This window comes from Typopeltis vanoorti, chromosome 20, assembly GCF_054136105.1.
Source record: "Typopeltis vanoorti isolate ZY-2024b chromosome 20, IOZ_Tvanoo_1.0, whole genome shotgun sequence".
Classification (NCBI taxonomy): domain Eukaryota; kingdom Metazoa; phylum Arthropoda; class Arachnida; order Uropygi; family Thelyphonidae; genus Typopeltis; species Typopeltis vanoorti.
Genome location: NC_143568.1, coordinates 53,369,290 through 53,387,620, shown reverse-complemented (window position 1 = coordinate 53,387,620; position 18,331 = coordinate 53,369,290). Strand labels below are relative to the sequence as shown.

The 18,331-nt window shown below is 38.8% G+C and overlaps 1 protein-coding gene across 4 annotated transcripts in view; it reads right to left on the bottom strand.

Annotated features, from left to right (window-relative positions):
- LOC150095436 (latrophilin Cirl-like) overlaps positions 1-18,331 on the bottom strand; it is a 343,806-nt gene that overhangs the window by 230,656 nt on the left and 94,819 nt on the right. For all 4 annotated transcript variants that reach the window (XM_090409783.1, XM_090409782.1, XM_090409784.1 and 1 more), the window contains exon 4: positions 6,910-7,102. In XM_090409783.1, coding sequence (XP_090265909.1) covers positions 6,910-7,102 — 193 coding nt within the window. The remainder of the gene's footprint in view (positions 1-6,909; positions 7,103-18,331) is intronic.

The following is an 18,331-nucleotide window of genomic DNA, read 5'->3' as shown; positions in this document are numbered from 1 at the left end:
TGATATAGTCTGTTTCCATAAATGAGGCTCTGATATTGGGGCTCTGACATTTCTTCCTTATATGTATATCTTACCCATTTTCCCTAGTTTGAAGAAATGCCAACTAGACATGTAGGTGATAGATGACTTTCATTTGCCCAGTGAACCACAACCACCACTCTGATTACTGGAAGTGTGAATTGACTACTGCCGTGTTCTGTCTACAGAGAATGGCCTCCAATTTCTCCTTTCCTTTTCTTCTGACATGTAGTACATGTTCAAGCAAAATGTGAACAGATTTTTCCTCTCTTCTATTCCTCTTATTCTTCTATTCCCACACATGGCACTAATATGGTATAGATCTTGTGGCCTTTCATGTGTGGATCAGATATATATATAAATATATATCTAATATATGTTATTATTATTATTATTATTATTATTCTTGATACCTCCAAGGAGTCCAAGACTCATCGTGGGAGAACACCTCGTGGGAGGACACCTAAAAATGTTATCTGATACATCAGATTTGTTGAGCCCATGCTTGGATTAGAGTTTAAGCACTTCCTATGGGAATAGACCAGTCCATTAAGTGCACAAGTTCTTCAATCTGCTCTTTAAATTTTCAATCTCTCTTTAAAACCTGCAGAGGGAGATAGATGAGCTGAAAGAGGAGGTGGAATGTCTTGTGAATGAGAGCAGAAGTATGAAAGATAAGATTAGGAGAATGGAAGAGATAAATGCAAGCCGAATCAGAGTAGAGGAGAGAGAGAATTTTGGGAGTGTTAGAAGAGGAGAAAAGGAAAACAGTAGAAGAGAGGGAATGAGTGAGAGGTATGGGGGTGCTAGAAGAGGAGAGAATGGAAACAGTAGAAGAGAGGGAATGAGAGAGAGAGGTATGGGAATGCTAGCATACGAGAGGATGGAAACAGTAGGAGAGACGGAATGAAAGAGTTATGGGAATGATAGAAGAGGAAAGAATAGGAACAGTAGAAGAGAGGGAATGAGAGAGTTATGAGAATGGTAGAAGATGAGAGGATAGAAACAGTAGGAGAGACAGAATGAGAGAGGGATATGGAAGTGCTGGAAGTGGAGAAAATGGAAACAGTGGGAGAGAGGGAATGAGAGAGATGTATGGGAGTGCTAGAAGAGGAGAGAATGGAAACAGTAGGAGAGAGAGAGGAATGAGAATGCTAGAAGAGAGAATAGCAGTAGAGGAGAGGGAATAAGAGAGACCTATGGGAATGAAAGAAGAGGAGAGAATGGAAACAATAGGAGAGAGGGAATGGTAAGAGGTATAATGTATGACGACTCAATGATCCGTGGTGTTCAAGATAGGATGCATGAGGAGTCTTTGCCAGGAGGAACAATAGAAAGGGTGGCTATGGCAATTAAGAGAGGTGAAAGGGTGGATGAGATGATTGTGATGGTAGGAACAAATGACTTCAGTGGTAATGTAAGTCGGGCAGTGAGAGATATGAGATTTTTGCTTGAGGCTGTATGGAAGAAGACAGAGAGAGGAAAAATAGTGTGTGTGTTGCCTAGGTATGATAATGACGAGCTGAGCAGAAGAGAAGTAATATTGAATGACATAATAGCTAGAATGTGTGACAAGAGAGGACTGGTATATGTGGATGCTTGGAGTGCATTTCAGGAAAGAGAGGAATTGTATGTGAGAGACCGCTTACATTTGAATGAGGAAAGACGTTGGCATCTGAAGAGATTGCTGTTCTGAATGAGTCAGTGTGTCCCAGGGAGGATGATAGCAGGGGTGGCCTCTTGTGGGAATGGATACTTGGGAGAAGGGAGATGACATCAGGTAACACTGAGCCCAGTGGAGGCTAGAGGGGGATAATGCTGGGTATAGAAACAATGGCATTTATATGCTTTATAAATTACTAATGCCAGGAGTATCTGGAATAAAGGAGAGGAATTGGTGGTGCAGATAGCATCAGCCTGGCCAAAAATTATTGGGATCACCGAGACGTGGTTGACAGAAGAGGATATAATAACAGGAATGGAAGTTGCTGGGTACAGCATTTTTCGGCAGGATAGGAGGGAAAAGTGTGGGGGTGGGGTACTGCTTATGATAAGTTACGACCTATGTCCTCTAAGAGTGGAGGCTTTGGAAGGCAGTGAGACTAATGATATTGAAAGCATATGATGTGAGGTAGAGATAGGCAAGACGGGATATTTAGTGGGGTGTTGCTACAAACCAAGGAGCACAGAGGGTGGGGAACAGGAGGTGTTTAGACAGTTTAGCTTGGCAAGTGCAAGAAGAATGATTGTCATGGGAGATTTTAACTACAGTAGTATAAATTGGTGAGAGGAAGTTGCATGTAGCAATAAGGAAATGGAATTTCTAGAATTCTTGAGGGACAAATGTCTTAGGAAACATGTGACAGAGGGAACAAGAGGTTCAAGAGTTTTGGATTTGGTTATAGCATCAGAAGAGTTGATAATAACTGAGATGACATCTCTCCCACCAGTTGGAGAGAGTGACCATATGGTTTTGACTTGGAAAATGAATAGACATGCAGGAGTATCAAAGAGATGGGAACTTATGTGGAATTATAAAGCAGGTGATTATAATAGTCTTAGACGTCAACTTCGGGAAGTTTCATGGAGGGAGGAATTGGAAGGCTGGGATATCATTAGTGCATGGGAAATTATGAAAGAATATTTGTTAGCAGCAATGGTAAGTTGTATACCACGAGTGAAGAAGAGGACACAATTTGGAGTAAAGTGGATGACAAACAATATTAAACAGGAATTGCATGAAAAAAAGAGGCTATGGAAGAGATATAAGGAGACAGGTGAAGAGAAGAAGCATGAAGAATATAAGACACAGGCCAGAATAGCGACTAGTGTGGTAAGGAAAGCGAAACTGGAATATGAGAGGAGATTGGCCCTATGATGCAAAGAAAATCCTAGGGAATTTTTTAGCTATGTGGCCAGTAAGAGGAGAAATGACTGTGGAAGAATGATATTGTGGGATAAAAATGGGAATAGAGTGACTGATGTAGAGAACATAGTGGAATTGTTCAATGAACACTTTATTGGAGTATTTCATCCTAGAGGAGTCAGTTTTAATGCTAGAAGTATAGGGCAGGTTCGAGGTTTAGAGGTACAGGAGGAGAGTGTGTTTCAGATAGTGAGCACTCTGGATGTCAGTAAAGCTTTAGGACTGGATGGTATTTCACCACGAGTTTTGAGAGAATGTGCTAGGGAACTGACAGTGCCATTAACCTGGCATTTCAATGAAAGTCTGGCTGCAGGAAAGGTGCCCAGGGAATGGAAGGAAGGTAAGATAGTGCCATTGCATAAGGGTGGTAGCAGACTGGAAGTGTCTAATTATAGGCCAGTCTGTGTGTCATCAGTAGTTGTTAAGATCTTGGAGAAAGTAGTGAGGGACCGTATGCATCATTGGTCAGATGAGGGTAATGTGGGAGTCAACATGGATTTGTGAAAGTGCACTCTTGTTTTAGCAATATGCTAGCCTTTTATAATAAAGTTACAAGAACATTAAACGAGAGAAAGGCAATTTTCTTAGACTTAGCAAAGGCATTTGACAGAGTGCCACATGATAAGCTGACATTTAAGTTGCAGCACATGGGTCTGGATTGGTCAACTGGATTCAGGATAGGCTGTCTGATAGGTATTAGAGAGTTGTGTATCGTGGAGCAGTTTCAAGGAAGCAGAGGGTTACAAGTGGGGTCCCACAGGGCTCAGTACTAGGACCTATATTGTTTAACCTTTATATCAATGACATTGCCAGTGGATTGCATGGGGATATTCATCACGTTGGAGGCTTAATGGATTTTTTACAACACTCAAAAAGGATTAAAATAGAATTTACTACTTCCTATATTTCGTCCTAGTCACTAGGACATCTACGGGGATTACAAAAACAACTAATGTAACATGAACACAGATATCATACAATGCTAAGCCCAACCACGTGGGTGACATTAAAGTCCTGTCTAGGTGGAGTGCCCTCTAAGGGCGGTTGTAGGTTGCCTAGAATGTAAGGTGGGACCTCTGGTGATGAGTGTTTCCCAAATCTTCGGAAGCTTAATGCAACCGTATTTATTAAGATTTGGTTGTTTTCTGAGAGCTGCTTCTGCTTCTAAGAAAAGTCTCTCTTTCTTGAATTTGCTGTGGTGGAGAAAATCCGAAAAAATAGCAAGATTCTAAAAAAGTACAACCTACACACAGCGAATAAGCCCCACCGCAAACTTACTACCCTTATCTGTTCTACGAAAGATCAGCTCCCTTCTCTCTCTCTGCCTAAAGTTTACAAAGTACCTTGTTCCTGTAAGCTGGCATACTTTGGACAGACAGGCAGATCAGCATACATCTGCCTGGAGGAACACAAGTCTTACATCTGTAAACACAGATGTAAGACTTGTGTTTACATCTGTGTTTACAGAAGTAGCATTTGCTAGGTCATTCAGGCTTGGCTGACCATGTTTTGGACACCACCCACAGGGTAACATGGAAGAAAACCACCATGCTTCACACAGCAAATTCAAGAAAGAGACTTTTCTTAGAAGCAGCAGCAGCTCTCAGAAACCAACCAAATCTTAATAAATACGGTTGCATTAAGCTTCCGAAGATTTGGGAAACACTCATCACCAGAAGTCCCACCTTACATTCCAGGCCACCTACAATCGCCCTTAGAGGGCGCTCCACCTAGACAGGACTTTAGTGTCACCCACGTGGTTGGGCTTAGTATTGTATGATATTTGTGTTCGTGTTACACTAGTTGTTTTTGTAATCCCCGTAGATGTCCTAGTCACTAGGACGAAATATAGGAAGTAGTAAATTCTATTTTAATCCTTTTTTAGTGTTGTAAAAAATCCATTAAGCCTCCAACATGATGTCCTCACAGCACTTAAGCCTCTATACACGAAGAGGATGTTCAGTTGTTTGCGGATGATGCTAAGCTGAGAAGGATTATTAGTAATAGTGCAGATGTGGTAGCCCTGCAAGAGGATTTGAATAAGCTAGATAGATGGGCAAATGAATGGGGGAGTGTCTGTTTAATGCAGCAAAATGTAAGGTCTTGAGGTTTGGGAAACATCGATGGGACACTGCATACTCTATGGGAGGAGTTACACTGGAGGAAGTAAGGGAGACAAGAGATCTGGGGTTGATGAGTGATAGAAACCTGAAATTTAGGGGACATATTGCAAAGGTAACACAGAGGATTGCTGCAATAATGAGAAGGACACTGACCTGCAGAGATAGAACAGTTATCATTCCGTTGTATAAGACTCTGATCAGACCACACTTGGATTATTGTTCTCAGATTTGGTCTCCAGGATTTGAAGGGGATAAATTAACTGTGGAAAGGGTACAAAGGCAGATAACAAAGATGGTTTCAGGACTGTACAATGATAGTTATGAGGATCGGCTGAGGGAATGTGGACTGCTGTTAGAAGAAGGAGAGGTGGATAGAAGAAGGAGAGGTGATATGATTGAGACTTTTAAACTGTTGAGAGGTGGTTACAGGGTTGACACTGGGAATTTCTTTCGCTTGGTTGAACAGCGGGAAGTAGTGATGACAAGAGGCCATCCCTTGAAATTACGATAGGAAACTGTGAGCAGGAGGGTGAGGAGTGGTTTCTTTGCAAGGAGGGTGGTTGAACCGTGGAATGCATTGTCTGATGGAGTGGTGAGAGCAAGAACGGTCAATGAGTTTAAGGAGTGGTATGACAGACTTTGTGTTTCTTAGGGGGGACCTCCCCTCGATGAGTCTTGACAGGCTTTATGTTCTTAGGAAGGACCTCCCACGATGAGTCTTTTGACTCCATGGAGGCCTGAATAATAATAATAATAATAAATTTCCAGCACTAACTCAACCATAAAAGATAACCAAATCCATACTAATGTTCCTGCAGTTATAAAAATTCTCCTAGAAAAAAAATAAATAAAAATAAATAAATATATATATACATAACAAAAAATTATAAAAATGTCCAAATAGCCAAAATAACACTGACATTGCACGCAATAAAAAACACATTTCCATGTCCATTTCCTCATCAACATCTCAGGTTTCAATACAAACATTAACAATGTGCATCATTGCTTACAGGCATACAAACCTGATCTGCTATTACTAACTGAACTTCAAGTGGAATCTCTCTATAACTACAGTTCATCTCAACTATCTCAACTATATTATGAATGATACCTTCCATAACAGGAGTGGAACATGCGCTTTTTACAAATGAGACTTCCTTGCAAAAGGTTATTAAACCTAGGATTCCACTAAACAATCTATTCTGGCTCAAGATATCCCTCCCTATCTTCTTTTATAGCTTTTAGTTGCTGCCTTTACTGCTCTTCTAATTCAGACAACCATACTGGCCTATTTGATTATCCAAATTTGAATATCCAAACTAAAAACCAAACCATGAGATTATATTTCTAGGAGACTTCAATTTCATAACACAAATGGACACCCCTTCTCTAACTCTGCAGTTCAAGTGGGAAAGGAAGCTGAATAATTTAGTATTATCTGTAATGATCTGACACAAATTGTCCTGTCAATCAGAATACCACATAATCCTTATCATTCTCCTAGTGCTCTAGACCCTTTCTTTGATCATAAACTTATCTGTTTCCTTTTCTACAGCTCAATCTCTTTCCAGAAATTCGTATCAAAAAAAAAAAAGTAAGGCAATATAACTGTTAACTTTTGAAAAAACACCATTGAGGAATACAAGAGCAGTAAAGAAAACAGGGAGTTACTTTCTTTACTGGCGATTCAGTCAATAACACCATGGAGCTACAATGTTATTAACAAAATCCACATTTTAATTAATAAGAACAGTTGAAGATAATCTGAGTATCTGGTAGCATTTGCTAGGTTTTTCTGTAAATTATAAATAATCTGACCATGCTAATTCTTCTCCTTACCTGTCCTGCATTATTAGAAAGGAACGATATGACATGCAGTTCACACTCCAATCCAAATTACCATGATCATTACAAATGCTAATACTGAAGCGACCATAATTGGCTCTTATTAGCCGAATAGCATCTCCTTGATCACAGGTAATATGAAGTTCTCTTCCCTCACAAGCATATGTTGTTTTGTAGTGAACATTATCTGCAAATTAAAAAATATATATATTCACAGTTTTCACAATATAATCATTCAAGTGTTCACAATATAATCATCCTTAAATTCAGTTATTGTTTATTTTTATTTTTTAAATTCATCATGACATGAAGTAATGTCATGATTTGCTGTTTTTATTTTTTTCTAACAACTAAATATTTATTCATCTGATTTAATTTTAATTCTGATTTAACTATTATCAAACTTAATATTTAGGAGCATAAGATGTAATGAGATGCATGCTAAAATATAACATTGATTTTATTATCCATATTTATGTGAATAATTAAATCATAATCCACTTTTCCTAATAACTGAAATGTCGAGGGGGGGGGGGGGTGTAATAATAAATTGCATAAATCATTAGTCTTGATAAATTACTTAATACTGTTACAAATTTTACATTCCTACCACTTTAAAATTACACACCAAATAAATAAGACTTGGATCCCCCTCCCAACTCACAGAACATAAACTTAAAAAAAAAAATAATAATAATGTTAAAAAAAGTGGAGGATATTATGTAGATCAAGTTATATTTTATAGCCATATATGAAAAGAAACTTAAGAAATTATCAAAAATTACCAGAGAGCTTACAAGAATATAATCTTTGGCATTGGAGTTGTCTTGGTATGCAGTACTTAAAAGACATGAGCTTTGTCCAGGAGTCCTTATGTTCATCTTTTATTAGTGCTTATATTAGGTTTTATGGACCTGAAAGCTGTTTCGAACTGGTTGGTTCTCATTAGAGAGCAAAAGCTCTCTCAATACTGAAGCATTCCTATGTCAGAAAGTTAAATTCATAAGGAAAAATTTACCAGAGCACTTATGAGAATATAAGGCATATACTCATAAGCTTTCTTGTAAATTTTTAAAATTTACTTAAGTTTATTTATATATTTTGCTCTAAAATATGGCTGGATCCATAATGCCCTCCATTTTACTATCTTAATTATGTCAAATTAAAGATTTTCTGCCCCATATTCTGTGAAAGATTGTGGCAGGTCTGTGAAATGATCCTCATGAGAAATAGATATGGACTGATGTAGGCTTTAAAAATTAGCTGATAGATGAAAAAGAAGAGACATGATAGAAGAATTTAAGTTATTAAAAAGAGGGGTGTTATAGGATTGAAACTGAAGACTTTCTTTCAGTACACGGCAAGAAAGGAGAGAACAAGGGGGTCACCAGCAGAAGTTGTGCAAGAGTATGGCTAGGAAGGGTGTTAGAACTAGGTTTTTTGCCAGAGGTGGTTGTGGGTGCTTCATCAGTGAATGAGTTTAATAACTAAATATTTATTCACAGGTAAACATTTATTCACTTCTGACTTATCTCCAACAAGTCTTCTGACTCCATGTAGATACCTGTATAATAATAATAATAATAATAATAATAATATTTTAGCAAATAATGTTTATTTCAATATCTTGATTTTCATCATCATCAAATTCATGATATGCATTCTGAATATGACAATGCTACATGATTAAGTTTGTACCATTACCTGCTTCCTATTAACAATTTTCTTCAAAATTAATCTAAAATTATACTACAAATTATTAATATTATTACATCACACCTCCAGGGAGGGCACCTACTCTACAATTCTCTGTCTCCACCTCAATCCACCAATTACAACGAATTGCAACTACCATCATCATCTACATCAACACCATCTACTGCCCACTGCCACCACTAGTATTTTAACAGATAATCACAAACATCCATACCCACAGTGGGATTCGAACCCACAGTCTTTTGGCTGGAGAGTGGATATGCTAACCACTCAGCCAACCAGGCCGGCAGAAATGATATTCCAACAGAATAGGAAGGGAAAAGGTGGTGGAGGAGTACTGCTTATGATAAGTGGACGTATGTCCTCTCAGAGTGAAGGCTTTCGAGGGCAGTGACACTAACGGTTTGAAAGTATATGGTGTAAGATAGAGGTGGGCAAGACAGGATATTTAGTGGGGTTTTGCTAAAACCCAAAGAGCACAGCGGGTGAGGAGCAGGAGATGTTTAGGCTGTTGAGGTTGGTAAGTGCAAGAAGAATGATTGTTATGGGAAATTTTAATTATGGCAGTATAAATTGGGAAGAGGAAACTGCATGTAGTAATAAGGGATTGGAATTTCTAGAATTCTTGAGGGATAAATGTCTTAGGCAACATGCAATAGAAGGAACACAAGGTTCAAGAGTTTTGGATGTGGTCATAGTCAGAGGAGCTGATTATAATTGAGATAGCATCTCTGCCCTTAGTTGGAGAGAGTGATCATGTGGTTTTGACTTGGAAGATGAATGGACATGCAAGAGTATCAAAGAGAAGGGAATGTATGTGGAATTATAAGGCGGGTGATTATAATCATCTTAGATATCAACTTGGGCCAGTTCCATGAAGGGAGGAATTGGAAGGGAGAGATATCATTAGTGCTTGGAAAATTGTGAAGGAAAATATTTTAGTAGCAATAGTAAGCTATATTCCACAAAGTGAAGAGACACAATTTGAAGAATAGGACACAATTTGGTGTAAAGTGGATGACAAACAATATCAAACAGGAACTGTAGGTAAAAAAGAGGTTATGGAAGAGATGGAAAGGGGTGGAGAGCAGATGCATGAAGAATACTTATAAGACTTAGGCCAGGAGAGTGGCTAGTATAGTAACGAAGGCTAAACTGGAATACAAGAAGAGATTGACCCTAAGATCCAAAGAAAATCCTCAGGAATTTTTTAGCTATGAGGACAGTAGGAGGAGAAATTATTGTAAAAGAATAACATTGTGGGATAAAAATGAGAATAGAGTGACTAATGCAGAGGACATAGGTGGAGTGGTTCAGTTAACACTTTCTTGGAGTATTTCATGCTGGAAAAGTAAGTTTTAATACTAGACGGATAGGGCAGGTTTGAGATTTAGACATACAAGAGGAGAGTGTGTTCCAAATACTGAGTACCCTGGATGTCAGTAAAGCTGTGGGACTGGGTGGTATTTCACCATGGGTTTTGAGAGAATGTGCTAAAGAACTGACAGCTCCATTGACCTGGCTTTTCAATGAAAGTCTGGCCACGGGAAAGGTATCCAATGAGTGGAAGGAGGTTAAGATAGTGGTATTGCCTAAGAGTGATAGCAGACTGGAAGTGTCAAATTATAAGCCAATTTATGTTTCATCAGTAGTTGTTAAGATCTTGGAGAAATTAGCAAAGGACCACATACAGCCTTTTGCAGCTGAAGGCAATGTTATCTGTGAGAGTCACATGGATTTGTTAAGGGGGTGCTCTTGCTTTAGTAATCTGATTGCCTTTTATAATAACGTGACAAAAACAGTTGATGAGGGAAAGGCATATTCTGCCATTTTTTTTTTATTTTGCAAAGGAATTTGACAGGGTGCCACAGGATAAGCTGACATGAATTTAGATATAGGGTTAGTAACTGGATTCAGGATTGCCTATCTGACAGGTATCAGAGAGTTGTGTATGGTGGGGCAATATCAAGGAGGCAGAAAGTTGGGGTCCCACAGGGCTCAGTACTGGGACCTGTATTGTTAAACCTTTATATCAACAACAACATTGTCAGTGAATTGTAGGGGGATATTCAGTTGCTTGCAGATGATGTGAAGCTAGGAAGGGCTATTAGTAATAGTGCAGATGTGGAAGCCCTGCAAGAGGATTTGAATAAACTGGAGAGATCGGCAAATGAATGGGGATCAGTTTAATGCAGCAAAATTATTATTATTATTATTTGACACCTCCAGGGAGTCCAAGGACTCATCGAGGGAGGATATCTGCTCTACAACTGCATCTCCACCATTCAATCACTGACTGATCACAACTACACCAACCATCTACCTCTGACCACCACCAGCACTGGTATTTCCACAGACAATCGCAAACAGCCATGCCCACAGCAGCATTCGAACCCACAGCCTTTTGGCTGGAGAGCAGATATGCTATCCACTCGGCCAACTAGGCCGGCAATGTAGTCTTGGAGTTTGGGATACATGGATAGGAGGAGCTGTACTGGAAGAAGCAGGGGGAGGGTGCAAGAGATCTGGTGGTGATGGTTGACGAAACCTAAAATTCATAGAACATACTGCAAAAGTGGTGAAGATAACCCAGAGGATTGCTGCAATACTGAGAAGGATGCTAACCTATAGTGATAAAAGAGTTGTCATTCCATTGTATAAAGCCCTGATCAGACCACAATTGAACTATTGTTCTCAAATTTGTTCCTCAGGATTTGAAGAGGATAAATTAACTGTGGAAAGTGTACAGAGGCAGATAACAAAGATGGTTTCAGGACTGTACAATGTTAGTTACGAGGATCGACTGAGGGAATGTGGACTGCAGAGTTTGGTGGATAGAAGGAGAGGTGATATGATCGAGACTTTTAAACTGTTGAGAGTCAGTTACAGGGTAGACATTGGGGAGTTCTTTTGATTGGTGGAATGGAGGGAAGGAGCAATGACAAGGAGCCATCCCTGGAAGTTATGAAAAGAAGCTGTGAGCAAGAGGGTGAGGAGTGGTTTCTTTGAATGGATAGTGGTTGAATGGTGGAATACATTTCCTGAATGAGTGGTGAGAGCATGAATGGTCAATGAATTTAAGGATGGTATGATAGACTGTGTTTTCTAGAAGTGCCTCCCACGATGAGTCTTTTGACTCCATGGAGGCATGAATCATAATAAGAATAATGATGATTTGTGTAATTCAGCTGCTGGATTATGCATTGTTTTCAATTGTACACAAATAAATACATAAATGGGGGTCTTGGGGTAATAATAATAATAATAAATAATTATCGATCTGGATTGATATTATGATGAGCAGATTAATTATCTGCTCATCATAATATTCTTTATGATGAGCAGCATGGATTTGTAAAAGGTAGGTGTTGTTTTAATAATTTACTTGCATTTTAAGATAAGGTAATGAATGTGATAGATAAGTGAGATTTGTATACAGTGATATTCTTGGCCTTTGTGAAAGTGTTTGATAGATTACCACATGATAAGTTGCTGTATATGTTAAAGAGAATGGGGGATGGATAGTATATTGATTAGATGGATTGGCAATTGGCTCTCTGAATGATACCAACAAGTTGTATATGATGGAGCAGTGTCACAGAAAAGGAGGGTAACCAGTGGTTTGGTCCAGAATTCTGTTCTTGGGCCCCTGCTGTTTAATTTGTTTGTAAATGATATATCATGTGGATGGACTTGGAATCTTCAGTTATCTGCTGATGATGCAAAGTTGGGAAGAACTGAAGTGGAACTGCTGATTTTATTTCCCTTCAGGAAGAATTGAATGGATTTGAGTTGGTCAAAGGAGTGGGGTTGTAGTTTTAATATTAATAACTGCAAGGTGCTGCATTTTGGAGTGCAGAAATATAAGGCTGTGTACTATTTTGATGATGTTCTACTGATGGAAGAGAATGAGATTCAAGATTTGGAAGTGATGGTTGTTAAGTGAAGTTTAGATAAGACATACACTAACATGTAGGGATGAGGAGGTAGTTGTGCCACTGTATAAGCACTAATTTGGTCTCCTGCTTTACATTGTGATGTGGAAACATTGGAGAGGATCCAGACATGAGTGACAATTTCAGGACTCTAAAATTTTGACTATAGAGAGAAGTTGAAGGAATGTAGATTGCAGAATTTGATGGATAGGAGGATATGAAGTGATATGATAGAGGTGTTTAAGTTAGTGAGGAGATTTTATTGGAGTAATCCAGAGGAGATTATAAAAAAAGAGTAAGTGGCAAGAGGGGAAGAACCAGAGGCCATCCTTGGCAGTTATATATGAGTGTGGTGAAGAGTAAATTTTTTACATGGAGAACTGTGGGTGAATGGAACACATTACCACAATATATTGTTTAGTATAATAATTATGTTGTTAGTTGAATGAACTTCCCCAATGAGTCTGTCATCTGTCAGAATTTCAGTAAAGAACCGTTGGTGAACCACGCCAGTGTATAGTCAGTGAAGGGGAACCTTTGAAGAAAGTGCAAGAAAGTCGCAGAGGCCATAGAAACATGTGGCTAAGAAATATGGAAGTCTTGCCATATCGGAAGTGAAAGTGTGGGGGACGTCATGGAAACCCCAAGAACAAAGACAAGATGGTAATGTACAACCTTTTCATACATATTATAGAAATGTAAACGTAAAAAGGAATAGGAGCCAAGGATTTGAGGAGCTCCACACATTAACTTACCCATAGTGCCTTAATAACTGTTTGGACTAATTGTCTGTGTCAAGTAAGCTCATGCCATTCCAAGCTTGTGTCAAGAAGGGAACCTGATCTTTGAACCGTTTGTCAGGAAGAAGTTATTTGTTGTAGTGTTAGATATTAGCCTGAATTTTACTTAAATTGTGGGGGATAGAGATTTTTCAGAATTAGAATTTGTTTTCCATGTTAAAATATAAGTTAGAATGAGTTTGATATGCCATGTATAAAGTTTATATCTAATTGTGCTTAGAAAGTGAGCATTGAGTAACCCTGTAAGGATAAGTTGAGTCTGAGTTGAATAATATGAGAGAGATATTGGATTTGTATTACTTAAGCATAGAGAGTGTAATTTTGGATATCTTAATCTAAAAAAAGGGGGGGGTTCAGACTCTCATTTAATTCAAAGAAGGTAACTTAGCATTGAAATTATTACTTAAAGTATATCTATGTTTGTGGTTTAATAAATGTATTCTTTTATATCAAAGTTCATGAGTTCTGATTTTCTGAGACTGAATTACCACTTATAAAACTTTCGGACCTGTGTGAGTGAAGGGGGAAGCAATTCATGTAAGAAAGAAAGGGGGGAAACCACGACTGCACATCACGTGATCCTAATAAATTAATGTTATTTGTTTGAGTATCAGAATTTAGTTGCCAGCTGGTGCAGTCATTCAAAAAATATAAATTTGTCGGCAAGAAAATAACCGATATGCATGAGAGATGAGTAAAGCATAGAATATAGTAAAAGAGCAGAATAAAAAGGAAAGAGAGACACGACACGGAGACATAACAAAGGCGCAGTCAATAGGATGTGCTTGAGAGAAAAAATCATAAAGCACGATAAGTTGGTCTCAATCTCAGACACAGAACTCAATTAAGATTGTAAATTAATAGAGAGATACTGAGTTAGTAATAGAGTGTATCAATTTGAAAGGGTAAGTATGTCCTTACCAACATCGACTGAGATGAGCGACCCAGAGTTTTTCAAAAGCATAAACCCTCAACAAATTTTCCCTTATTTCTCTGGTGAAGAATCAGATGATGTGGGATCATTTTTTGAATACATAGAAGAACTTAGAAAAATAGGGCGATGGAGTGACTTCCAGTTGCTTGTTCTGCTCCGCAGCAAGTTGACTGGAAGAGCAAAGAGTTTCTTCTACGCCTCGCTACTATTGAAAAATACGATGGACTACCAGCGGTTCAGGCAAATTCTCATCTCACAATTCTCCAAGACAAAAAACATGGGACCTAACTTCTGGAAAATCCAAGGAATAAAACAGAAAGGAAAGGAAAGCGTCCCCGAATACTATAATAGGTTACTCATGTATCCTAATACACTGAGTGTGCCTGAAGATGAGAAACGCCATTTGGACTGGACCATGTTCCAACTTTTCAGAGTAGGCCTAAGACAAGAACTAAAGGAGGCAGCGTTTGCAAAAGGGATATCTAACCTAAAAGAATGCCATGATGCCATTTTAGAAAGAGAACAACTGCTTGGGGACATCTGCCCTGCAGCCACATAAATGTTGTGAGGGATAGCAAAGAAGATAATAGATGCCTAAGTCAAGGAAGGGAGGGAAGAGAAAAAGAAGTGAAGAAATGTCAGAAAGTGCAGGAAAATGCTGAACGAAGCAAGACTGAATCAGTCTGTAATGTCGCTATTGATGCCTGTAACTTTAGTGAAATTTGCTCCTTGGTAAGACAGGAAGTAGAAAAGTTACAACAGCTGCTCATAGAACAACTTGACTTAGTAATCAGTCAATTAACGATAAATCCTTCCAATGGTCAGAGTTCTCAAATGGTTCAGGAAGAAAAGGTAACTAATCTAATTCATCAAGAAGTGAAAAAATTGCAACAGCCTGTGCTTGATAGAATAGAGTCCCTCATGGAAAGGTTAACGGAAACATCTACCAAAAGTGGATCGAACTCTCCTTTGTAGTTGGACGGAGAGGTCAGATGAGGTTTCCGCCAAGAGATTCCTAGGTGCTACAGATGTGATAAATTAGGGCACATTGCTCGTGACTTTTTTACCTCACCGGGAACCTCAAGAGCCAGGTATCAACCTGAAACTACATCCCCCATTTGTGCCAAACCAAATGAAAAGGCAGGGAAAAAACTCCCTGGGATGACCATAAAGGCAAGGATATGCAGAAGGAATTTTAATGCACTCTTAGACACTGGCTCTCAAGTTTCTATAGTATCTGAGAACTGTCTCAGGGAACTGGATACATGAGAAACTGAAGAAAGGAAGGGAAGACTCCATGACTGACACTCAATCTAAGATTGATGCCATTACAGTCGTAGAGAGCAGATAGCAATTTGGTCACAGGTGAAGGGCAAGCAAGGAGATAGAAAAGGATGATTTGGCTGGAAGCAAGAACACACATCTGAGTGAGCAACATGTGCGGATCAAAACCCACCCACATATATCATGTTACTGTCGAAAGTCAGTGCACGTCGTGAAGATCACCCCACCGAGCAAAACTGAAAATGAAAAGGTTCTTCAGGAGTAATTCTTATTATAGTGAGGGAGGGAGGTGAAAAGTAAGAAACAAAGAAATTTTTTTGTAACTCCGTTAAGAAAAAATTTTATTCAAAGGTGGGGGCCCTTTGTTGTGTCGGAAAAAGGCCTGACTCACCACTCGTAAGCCATTTTGTTTCCGGCCCAACACAAAGACAATGAGAACCTAAGGATAAGGACATGCTTATGCTTCCAAGGACAGGGCTAAGGGAGTATTGTATATATATATATATTCACTCAAAGGCATATCGACTGGATTGAGATTGTTAATATTAAATAAGCTAAGGAATTCTGTGTTCAGAACTAATATTGTTCCTATAAAATAAGCAAGGGAAAACTGTGTTTCAGGACCAAAATTGTTGTTATTAAATATGTTTAAGAGATCAGTGTTTTAGAACCATGTTAGAATAGTTCAGAGTTAAGGTGACCAATCGGCTGCAGCTAAGTATGTGATGTAGTCAACGAGAGAGGGCGCTTGGAAGGCAAATATAAGGCACTCAAATGCTCTCTTGTTTTCTGGTCCTGTTCCCATCCAATCCCAGATAGCTGAGGAAGCTCGTCACTAGTGCCCAGCAACAATCTCCCAGTTGCTGCTGTACCGAATCGAAGAAAGCTACCTAAGGAACGAAGTCAGAATTTCAGTAAAGAGCCATTAGTGAACCACGCCAGTGTATAGTCAGTGAAGGGGAACCTTTGAAGAAAGTGCAAGAAAGTCGCAGAGGCCATAGAAACATGTGGCTAAGAAATATGGAAGTCTTGCCATATCGGAAGTGAAAGTGTGGGGGACGTCATGGAAACCCCAAGAACAAAGACAAGATGGTAATGTACAACCTTTTCATACATATTATAGAAATGTAAACGTAAAAAGGAATAGGAGCCAAGGATTTGAGGAGCTCCACACATTAACTTACCCATAGTGCCTTAATAACTGTTTGGACTAATTGTCTGTGTCAAGTAAGCTCATGCCATTCCAAGCTTGTGTCAAGAAGGGAACCTGATCTTTGAACCGTTTGTCAGGAAGAAGTTATTTGTTGTAGTGTTAGATATTAGCCTGAATTTTACTTAAATTGTGGGGGATAGAGATTTTTCAGAATTAGAATTTGTTTTCCATGTTAAAATATAAGTTAGAATGAGTTTGATATGCCATGTATAAAGTTTATATCTAATTGTGCTTAGAAAGTGAGCATTGAGTAACCCTGTAAGGATAAGTTGAGTCTGAGTTGAATAATATGAGAGAGATATAGGATTTGTATTACTTAAGCATAGAGATTGTAATTTTGGATATCTTAATCTAAAAAGGGGGAGAGTTCAGACGCTCAATTTAATTCAAAGAGGGTAACTTAGCATTGAAATGATTACTTAAAGTGTATCTATGTTAGTGGTTTAATAAATGTATTCTTTTATATCAAAGTTCATGAGTTCTGATTTTTTGAGACTGAATTGCCACTTATAAAACTTTCAGACCTGTGTGAGTGAAGAGGGAAGCAATTCATGTAAGAAAGAAAGAGGGGAAACCACAACTGCACATCACGTGATCCCTAATAAATTAATGTTATTTGTTTGAGTATCAGAATTTAGTTGCCGCCTGGCACAGTCATTCAAAAAATATAAATTTATCGGCAATAAAAATAACTGATATGCATGAGAGATGAGTAAAGCATAGAATATAGTAAAAGAGCAGAATAAAAAGGAAAGAGAGACACGACACGGAGACATAACAGTTGGCACTTCCAGGCCACAGGTTATTGGCATTAGTGAAAGATGGCTGACAGAAGATGATATAGCTAGTGGGATTGAATGTGGGGGGTATGGTGTGTTCAGGAGTGACAGGGAGAATAAAATGGGGGGAGGAGTGTTATTGTTGATAGCTGATGAACTACAGCCAAGGAGAAGAGAAGTGGAACTACAGGATAGCGAAAAGAGCACATTGGAGGCTATTTGGTGTGAGATTGAAACTAGCAGAACAAAATATACAGTTGGGTGCTGCTATAGACCAGGTGATGGAATAGATGGTGGAGATAGTGTGCAAAAGCAAATAGACGAAATGAGTGGAAGGGAGGTAATTATTATGGGTGATTTCAACTATGGTAACATTGATTGGAAGGAGGAGAGGACACATGGGAGGAAGGAATTGGTTTTTATGTGATTATTAAGGGATAACTATCTGCGACAGCATGTAATGGAAAATATTAGGAGTGGTCAGAGAGTGCTTGACCTAGTAATTGCATCTGAGAATTTGACTGTAACGAATATGACCACGTTGTCACCAATTGGTGAGAGTGATCATAGGGTCTTGACTTGGGAGGTGGCTAAAGGTGTAGAATTTACAATTAAGACAGGGTATATGTGGAATTATCAGGCTGGTAAGTATGACAAGCTTAGGAGTTTGATTGGTTCAGTGCCATGGCATGTAAAACTGCAAGGGCTAGATGTTGATAGTGCATGGGAGGCTGTTAGGAAGTGTTTGCATGAGG